At 46.0% G+C, this 10,000-nt stretch overlaps 1 protein-coding gene across 1 annotated transcript in view; it reads right to left on the minus strand.

Moving 5' to 3' along the window:
- Positions 1–2,507: 2,507 nt before the first annotated feature.
- LOC138947961 (uncharacterized) overlaps positions 2,508–10,000 on the minus strand; it is a 24,466-nt gene continuing 16,973 nt past the window's right edge. The window contains exons 2-5 of the mRNA XM_070319484.1: positions 6,247–7,321; positions 5,658–5,801; positions 4,844–5,079; positions 2,508–4,237 (exon numbers count right to left, since the gene is read on the minus strand). Coding sequence (XP_070175585.1) covers positions 4,062–4,237; positions 4,844–5,079; positions 5,658–5,801; positions 6,247–7,321 — 1,631 coding nt within the window. The 3' untranslated portion in view covers positions 2,508–4,061. The remainder of the gene's footprint in view (positions 4,238–4,843; positions 5,080–5,657; positions 5,802–6,246; positions 7,322–10,000) is intronic.

Consider the following 10,000-nt stretch of genomic DNA (forward strand, 5'->3'; position numbering starts at 1 on the left):
CCTTCTGTAGTTTGAACAGGCGCTCAGGTCTCATTTCTTAGGCAGTTTGATGAGGTACCCTCCTTCCATTCTGATGGGATTGCTTTGAAACTGTCAGAATATTTTACCAACATACTAGAGATACTTCGTGCGAAAGTTTGGATCGTTAAGGTTATTTATCCAGATGTGACGCAATGTTTCAGAAAATGTTGTTTAACTTGTCATAGGATTATTCATTTGTATCCAAAAAATTCATGACTTTGCATATCTACAGATAAATGATTGATACAGATTCTGTCTAAGTTTCATTTGTGTGTAGCTGCTGGCGTTAATTTGCCAGTCATGCAAACACATGAGGAAAAAATGGAACGTTCACGCTGTTTCGCGCTTACAGCTGTTATCGCTGCGTGCCTCTTAACATGCTACGGTCACTCTTGGCTGGGCATCGCTGTGGCACCAGAATCATCGCTTAAATATGTAGCGTGTTTACTGGTCCAGCAAATTTGCGTCAGTGCTTACACGCACATAAAACTTTAGCAGTGTGTGTATCAATCATTTTTCTAAAGACATGCAAAGTCATAATGTTTTTGGACCCAAGGGAACAATCCTATGACGAGATTAAAAACTTCTTTCGAAAAATTGCATAACATTTTAACAAACACCTGTAACAATCCATGATTTCGCTCGAAGTATCTCTAGTATGTTGGTAAAATATTCTGAAAGTTTCAAAGCAATCCACCAAGTCATTGCTAAAGTGCACACTTTTTTTTCATGATACCCCTAAAAAATGACGCAAAAAGTCCCGTTTTTGACCGCTCTTGCGATCGACACCTGCATCAGTAGGAATAGCATGGCACGCGAAATACGCAAGGTAGCAAAACAAAACAATCTGTTCAGGGTAGATAAATGGTTTGACTTTCTTCTCGTATGTCAAAGTTGCAAAGTTGTGCCTATTGTGATTTTTTTGTCGATTTTTCATTCGGCTCTTCCGTTTTTGTCTGGTCGATTTTGAGGGTACCCTTACTTGAGCGGCGGTCACGTGATCCCTATAAAAGAACTATTTAATCCAAATGGTGATCCTGAGGGTTAAGTAAACGGCCTTCTCTGGCATATAAAGTGTTAATAAAATGACACGGGGATTAATGCCTTAATTTGGGTTTGAAATTTGTTGCAATAATTTTTTGGCCAAGTTTATTAAAGACATTTCCTTTAAGACATTATCAATTCTTTTGTCTTTTTTAAGTTTTGTCTTATGTCTAACATGGTGGAAAACTACAATCAAACACACCATGTACCATCATGTTCAGTTTCAAAACGGGAGCAGTTCAAAAAGACTGTCCCAGAAGAAAATTACAAGAAATCAAATTTTTACAGCGACTATCAAGCATGTACAAAACGCTTACTAAAACGTTATTTTTGACCAACAAAAAGTAGGACAGGACCGGAATTGCAAGGAAAGGCAGGAATAAGGACTTAGTAAAACAAAGCCCGAAAAGTAGAAAACAGACCCCCCCACACACACACACACACAAAACAAACACATTACAAACAAGGTAAATCACATCCGATATGGTATCCACATTGCAATAGTACAGACAGTATACATTATAAAATGTGTAGTGGAGCAAAGAATATAGGAAATGCCAGGTTTGGTATAAACACAGTATCACCCAAACAGAAACACACACACACACACACACACACACACACACACACACACACACACACACACACACACACAATCACACACACACACACACACACACACACACGCACACACACACACACACACAAACACACTCAGACACACACGCACAGCAATAAATAACACACCAGATATAAGGCCTAGCCATATATCCTCGCAAAACAAGCTATACGGCCCCAGAGAGGACTTGGAGATGACAGCACGTTTCGCCCTGCAGTCCGGACTGACGATCTAACAGCGAACGACAAGAAGAAGAAGATATCCTCGCGTATAAAATCTATGTATTACACTTAAGCATACTGATCGACATTTAGGCCTCACTCGCTCCTCCAGATTCACAGTTTCTAAGCCTATTGAAGTTGTCCATTTCAACATTTAACGGGTTCAAAAGATACCTCACTAACTCTCGATGTACGACACGAAAATTTAAGGGGCTTACTGTCCGTCAGGTCTAAATGCCTATGTTGGACATGAGTTGGTTTATACGATGCGGAAAAAGAAGAAAGAAGAAAGAAAAAGAAAAACTAAGCTAACGAGAGCTGGTTAAAAAACAGGAAGATGACGGGAGCGGGGGTCATAAGAAGTTTAAAAAGTTCTCGATGTACATATTCATGTTCCCCTTATATAGCTACTGTCCAAATAGTTCCAAAGCAACTGAACGTCAAGACAAATTCACCTTGAATCAGAAAAGCTACATTAAACATCTGGGTTTTTTGTCAGAGATACTAAACTCTTTTCATCTACCAAAGGCAATGACAGTCATCAACTCACCCCCCCCCCCCCCCCGCCGCCTTCCCTCCCCCCCTCCCTCCTTGACTGCCCAATCATGCATTTTGTAGGTGCGTCCACCAGTCACGTTCAGTGATCACGGTGGTACGTCATTGTTGCGAAGCATACGTCATCATACCACACTGTATATCATCCTCCAACTTCCACCGACCCCCCCCCCCCTCCCACCTCCATACATATACACACACAGCCTCCACAATCAGTCAGGCATCCATCCCTAAACACTCGGACCCCGTCACTCCAACCCCCTCTCCCTTTCCCCTTTCTTTTCACTTCTGTTTCCCCCTACAGTCAAATATCACGAGTAGATGAATAGTTCGATGTTTCGCCTGAGCTTGATGTCGACAATCCTTCGGAAATCGAGGCTTGAAGCCCGTGTGTTTGCGAGTGAAGAGGTTGGCTGGAGCTCATTCAGCCTTCTGCTGGAAAGACCGGCCACATTTGGTGCAGGAGACGGGCTTGAATCCCGTGTGCTTGTCATTCTGGGAGATGGGGGTTCTTTCTTTCTTTATTTGGTGTTTAACGTCGTTTTCAACCGTTCAAGGTTATATCGCGACGGGGATAGGGGGGGGGGGGGGGGGGGGGATGGGATAGAGCCACGTGTTAATTGTTTCTTGTTCACAAAAGCACTAATCAAAAAATTGCTCCAGGGGCTTGCAACGTAGTACAATATATGACCTTACTGGGAAAATGCAAGTTTCCAGTACAACGGACTGCTTGACTAAAATCTTTACAAACATTGACAAACATTTCTATACAAGAAACACTTAACAAGGGTAAAAGGAGAGACAGAATCCGTTAGTCGCCTCTTACGACATGCTGGGGAGCATCGGGTAAATTCTTCCCCCTAACCCGCGGGGGGAGGAGATGGGGGTAAAGGCGGTCCTTCATGGAGCCCTAAGTCGACTGCGCGAAGACTTCGCGAAGTGTTTTTACCATAGACTCAGTGCTAAAGCTTCGTGCGGCCAGCTTCACGGAGTATACTTCGCGTAGTCGACTTCGCCCAAATAAGGACAGGCTTAAGTTTCAGTTCTCGTCTCCTCCTTTGTCCTCCATCCCTCCTTCATAAAAAAAACCCGGCTAAGGCTCAGAAGTGGTTGGAGAGTTCCACGTGACGCCTTAGGTCGACCTTCCGCTGGAATCTTCGCGAAGTATACTTCGCATAATCGACTTCGCCCAGGGTTAAGCTTCAGTTCTCGTCTCCTCCCGTACTCCTCCTTTGTCCCCCCTCACTCCTTTATAAACAAGAAATTCCTCCGAGGTAGGAAAAACACCCCCGTCCTTACCATTCTCACTGCCACCAACTGAGAAGGTTATTTCCCTTTGACCATTAATATGTCCCTCTATAAGTCCTTGTAGAATCTTAATCCACCAATAACTCCCTAACCGTGTGTTTGACTGGTCCCAATTTTGGTAAGGACCGTCTCAGGAATGTATAGAACCTGTTCACCAAGTTTGGTGACGATCGGTCCGTTCATTCTTGAGATCTATATGCGAACACAAACACACAAACAAACAAACAAACACATCGACCGAATCCTATACACACCCCTATACCGGGGGTGTAAAAAAACCACCCAGCAAAGGCTCAGAAGTGGTTGGAGAGTTCCACGTGACGCCTTAGGTCCACCTTCCGCTGGAAGGACCTGCCGCACTTGGAACAGGAGAACGGTTTGAACCCCGTGTGCTTGCGGCTGTGGGTGATGAGGTTTGAGCTCTGGCTGAAGGCTTTGCCGCAGATCGTACACTTGTGTGGCTTCTCGCCTGAAACATGGTGACACAGGGTTATTGAAATTACTTCATTGATTGCATGCCCATGAAATACAGGGTGACACAGGGTTATCGAAATTACTTCATTGATTGCATGCCCATGAAATACAGGGTGACACAGGGTTATCGAAATTACTTCATTGATTGCCCATGAAATACAGGGTGACACAAGGTTATCGAAACTACTTCATTGATTGCCCATGAAATACAGGGTGACACAGGGTTATCGAAATTACTTCATTGATTGCCCATGAAATACAGGGTGACACAGGGATATAAAAATGATTTGGTTTAAACAAAATTTTATTTAGAATGTCTTCGCATGAACAGTTAAAAACATACAGCTAGGACACGCACTCCAGCAAATGCTTATATCACCAGAAATGAAAAATATAAAATGATTTGATTGCCCATGAAATATAAAAATCCATCTTCAACAAGCAAACGACAGCCAAATGCCTGACAGAGAAAACATCCATGCGAATGGCATAACAAGAAATCGGTTTGATCTAGGTTGCTTGACAGGTTTAGCAGAGCATTGCACGCGTTAAAACCAACATTAGAAGGCCAGGCCTACGAAAATTCGTTTTTCAGTCTTACCTGTGTGGATGTAGGTATGCTTCTTCATGTCGGACTTTTGATGGAATCGCTTGCCGCAGTAAGGACACGGGTAAGGGCGGGTGTCGGAATGGATCAGCATGTGCGTGGAGAGAGTGGAGGACCGCTTGAACCTCTTGCCGCACTCTCGGCAATGGAAGCTTCTCTCCTTGCTCTCTGACGATGGGCTGCGGTTTGTCGTCCTGCTGGTGGTGATGATGCTGTTGCTGCTGTTGTTGCTGGAATAAAAAGGGGACTATCATGTACATGGGAAAAAGGATTCCAAGTGTTCGAATAAAGGATTCTCTTTTTGACCTTTTTTTCTGATCTGTGCGAGGTTTGAATTCACAAAATATTATTTGAAACTTGAACACTTCAGTGGTTTAGTAAAATACAACACCGGACAAATAAACTAAGAGGTCTGATTTTGGTCCTCTCTCCAAAAGTGAATTAGGCCTATCATGACGCCAAAAGAGAAGCAAACTTCGAGAAGACGTCATAATACGAATAATGGCGTCATATGATATAACAAATCCTTTCACTTCTGCTGCATATCTCCAAAGCCAAAGGAATGACAAAGAATGTCGAGAACGAAGTTCGTGAAATCACCAACAGAAAATTACTCGTAAGTTCACCACAAGGCAAGACAAGACAAGACAAGACAAGAATTTATTCCGCCATATACATGTAGCATAATAGCCATTGGTGAGGATTGCAATCATACACCCATTCACTCCTTACATATATATACGAGCATGTATCGGTATCGTATGTCTTTAACACAAAAATTAAAGTGATGACGTCATGGAAGCCTCACCTGAGGTTGTTGCTGGTTACACTGTGGGTGTTGCTGACCTGCGTGTTGGCGGAGGAGGTGAGGGTGAGGGGGAGGGGGAGGGGGTCGTGCAGGAGGGGGGCCATGTAGCCACCACTGCCGAAGGAAGAACTGAACAGTTCTGATCTGAAATCAGACACAAAACAGTCGCCGTCAGTACAATGTACAATTAACCCTCCTTTTTGTTTGTTTGTTTGTTTGCTTAACGCCCAGCCGACCACGAAGGGCCATATCAGGGCGGTGCTGCTTTGACATATAACGTGCGCCACACACAAGACAGAAGTCGCAGCACAGGCTTCATGTCTCACCCAGTCACATTATTCTGACACCGAACCAACCAGTCCTGGCGCTAACCCCATAATGCCAGACGCCAGGCGGAGCAGCCACTAGATTGCCAATTTTAAAGTCTTAGGTATGACCCGGCCGGGGTTCGAACCCACGACCTCCCGATCACGGGGCGGACGCCTTACCACTAGGCCAACCGTGCCGGTCCACAATGAATGAATGAATAAATGAATAAATGAATCGATCAATCAAAAACATTCTTAATCATCTAATCTTCAGCACTAACCTTGAAGCATCCGGACTGGTAGCGGCGGAACTTCCAGACGGCGAAGAGGACGCAGAGTGGCTTCCCTTGGAGGAGTCACGTGGTACACACTTCGGGCAAGAGCATGCCGGGAAGTCCTCACGCCGTCCAAAGTCATGAGGCGGGGAGGGAAGGAGAGGGTGGGGCAGGGAGGAGGCGGAGGTAGGTGGAGGGGGGAACATCAACATGTGAGGACTTAGGCCCCCTCCGGTCTTGAAAGCGGCGTTGAGTCTGTCGTAGAGGAAACCCGAGTTGTAATAGTCACGCTGCGCGTAGACATGAGCCGGCAACTGTCCCATATACGACCTTTTGCTGCTGTCCAGTTCGACTCTTGCCTTGTCCACACTCGCTTCCCTCTCTCTCACCCTCTCCCTCTCCCTGTCTCTATCGCTGGGTTTTCTCTTACCCAGCAGACTCCTGACGTCGAAGGGAGACGTGCGGACCACTTTCACACCGCCGTCAGAACGACTGCTGGCTTCGCTCTCTGCCTCAGAAGTTCCACCACGTTCTGGAGGCGACATTTCCGCATTACGAAGAAGAGTCTCTCTGGCGGCCGGGCTGCGTACTGGAGACACCGACCGCGAGTCTGTCAGGTGGCTCTGGCGAGCTACGCTCTGGGACAAGTCGTCTCCCCGCTCAACTTTCCCCCTGTGGAGACCTTCGTTGTAAACGTGTCTCGTCCTGTCATCACTCTCCGCAATGACACTGCTTTCGTTGGTGACAAGCCGTTTAGCGTAGTACCCTGCTGCCAAGCCAGGGTTGCACTCGAGGAAGCTCTGTGCGGAGTAGGCAGCGAAAATGTCCCGACTGTCCTTCGGCACCGGAGGCGATTCAGCCGCCCTGTGTCCCGCGGAGAGTAGATGTTCGTAAGTGGCTCCCTTGGCCCACAGAGCGCGTTGGGCGGCGTAGAGGCGAGCGGCCAAGAGATGTTCGTAGTGGACCTTGGGCAGCAGGAGGTCGTGGTCCATGGCTAGCCAGGACAGGAAATCGCCCAGCACCTCTCGCACGTGCACCCCGCTCTTGTGCAAACTCTCCGCTTGCATCGCCAGTGACAGGCCTGTAACACGCAAACAGGGGAATTTAAAGTAGTTATTACACAGCACGTATAGTGTGATATAATGTAGCTATCATCCTCTATCTGTCAGCAGTGCAAATGACGGACATGCACAAAATAATGATACAAAATAATGCCAGGGACAGATTTACTCATATTTTGACACAAAGTAATCAAATGTATGTCCTGTCTACGGTGCTTCGTGAGATGCCTGTACACGATTTGAGACTTAGAACTTAACGCCAGCAATAGGCTGAACACAATAAGAAACGTCTTTTAGCCCGCTTTTAGCCCGCATCACCAGCGACAGACCTGCACACTGCAAAGTGTGATATTAATATCCTCTTCTGCAGTCAAACGGAGCCAAAAAAAGTTCCCAAGTTTCATTCAGACTCAAACAATGATAGAGAGAAACGGGGAAGTCACAAATTCTGCGAAGAACGAACTACTGCAACAACGATCTCGCCGCTAGGTACAGTTTCAGCGTTTCGAGCAGTACAGAAGACTTAGCCGGGTTGGTTTAAACTTCCAGCAACCATGCTTTTGGACTCATCAGAATTCCAAGAATGAACTAAGTAATTAACACTTCTTCATATTGCAGACGCAACTAAAGGGATTAATGTCCACTTTTATCTATTAGTGCAATTATTTAACCCCTTCCTCCCCTTCCTCCCACCCCACCCCTCCCCCCCCCACACCTCACGTCCCACCAGTCAGCTTACCAGTCCCAATGTCCCTCACCTCCCACCAGCAGACGCGTGGAGTAAATCCAGTGATTTGTTTCCAGTGGCATAACACTGATCACGCCTCATACCTCCTGAGCGAGAGAACAAAGCGAGGGGGGCATCTCGCCGAGACATCTCAGCACACTGCGAGGGGGGTAGGATAAGATAGGATAAGGATGCTCACATCTGATCCAGTCCCAGCATCGTATAAAAGAGCATAATCTTAACCAGGTCCTATTTAGCCCAGCATCGTATAAGAGCATTATCTTATACCAGATCTAATCCAGCCAAAGCACCAGTATACAATCCAGGCTCAGATCTAATTAAACCTGACAGCCCAAATCCCGCCCAGTCGCGTGCGCTTCTCGTGTTAGTAAAGCAGCCCGTGCCAAGCGCGCGGCCATTCGCCGCCCAGCAGGGAAATCTTCTCTGATTAGCTCCGTCGGTCTCATGGCCAGCCGTACGACCAGCGCCGCTTTAAATATACATTAAAATAATCGGCCGCGGCGGACGCCCAGGGGACGCAACTCCGGCTCGCGTCTCTGTTCTCCAAAGGGAGACCACTTGCTCGGCCTTGGGTCGCCGCCGACTTTTAAATCTAATAAAGCGGTCGCCATGATGCTCGCGTTTTGCTCCCGAACGAGGCTGGAAAGTCGGCAGGGAATTGTGGGTAGCGATTGACTGCTTCAGCATTGATTTGTGAGGGCTGGATGAGTAGGATTGTTATACAGTGCCTTGTCTATTACTACTACTGCTGATGGAACATTCCGCAGTTTCGCACTTTAGTGGTTCTGTGCGTTGGTTCCAGTCGGTGGGGGTACCGTCTCTGTAGATGGCACAGGAGGATTACTTTAGAATCAACAGAATACTTAAAGGCTGTCTGAGAGGAACTAGGTTAATATTTGTTTTGTTTTTTCTTTCCCACAAATATGTATAGGGGCATACCCCTCAATTTCAAACCTCGTACTGTTGAGTCGATGGCCGAATGCAGAATTTTGTTTTTCTCGAAAGAGTATTAAAAGTCAGAACATTTGACCTACAAACTTGCCACTTTGTGAACTGATCACTCATAAACTGTAGATAATAATATACAGCAACATTAATATGAAGTAATTCAGTCCACAGATGTAGAAGTTATAAGCCAATTTGTGGGCTGCATTTTTTTAGGGGGTCACCCTGTAGTATGTTCAGAGTTTGCAGAAGATATTGGAAAAGAATTAAAGTCACTTTTCACATCCATCAGTTTCCGTCTGGGAATTTTGATATTATTTTGTTTTGGCGTGATCCAATTTCAACAAAAACTGGCTTTTTTTTTCTTTCTTTTTTTTAATCAAAAACAGTTACAACTTATCTGCAAATGTTATATGAAGTCTTATATCGCGCGCGTATCTCCAGACTCGGACTCAAGGCGCAGGGATCTATTTATGCCGTGTGAGATGGAATTTTTTACACAATACATCACACATTCACATCGACCAGCAGATCGCAGCCATTTCGGCGCATATCCTACTTTTCACGGCCTATTATTCCAAGTCACACGGGTATTTTGGTGGACATTTTTTATCTATGCCTATACAATTTTGCCAGGAAAGACCCTTTTGTCAAACGTGGGATCTTTAACGTGCACACCCCAATGTAGTGTACACGAAGGGACCTCGGTTTTTCGTCTCATCCGAAAGACTAGCACTTGAACCCACCACCTAGGTTAGGAAAGGGGGGAGAATATTGCTAACGCCCTGATCCAGGGTCGAACTCGCAACCTCTCGCTTCCGAGCGCAAGTGCGTTACCACTCGGCCACCCAGTCCAGTGCTCAGATCACCTTCGCAAAGTTCACTGGGAGGCTGTGACGAAAGCTTAAAACATCAGACACATCTGTAATGTTGACAACGCTCACGCTGCATTGAATACATTATCGTAAATCAAATCGCGCAACAATAGCCGAATAACGCTGGCATA

The sequence above is a fragment of the Littorina saxatilis genome, linkage group LG15 (assembly GCF_037325665.1).
Source record: "Littorina saxatilis isolate snail1 linkage group LG15, US_GU_Lsax_2.0, whole genome shotgun sequence".
In the NCBI taxonomy this organism is placed as follows: Eukaryota; Metazoa; Mollusca; class Gastropoda; order Littorinimorpha; family Littorinidae; genus Littorina; species Littorina saxatilis.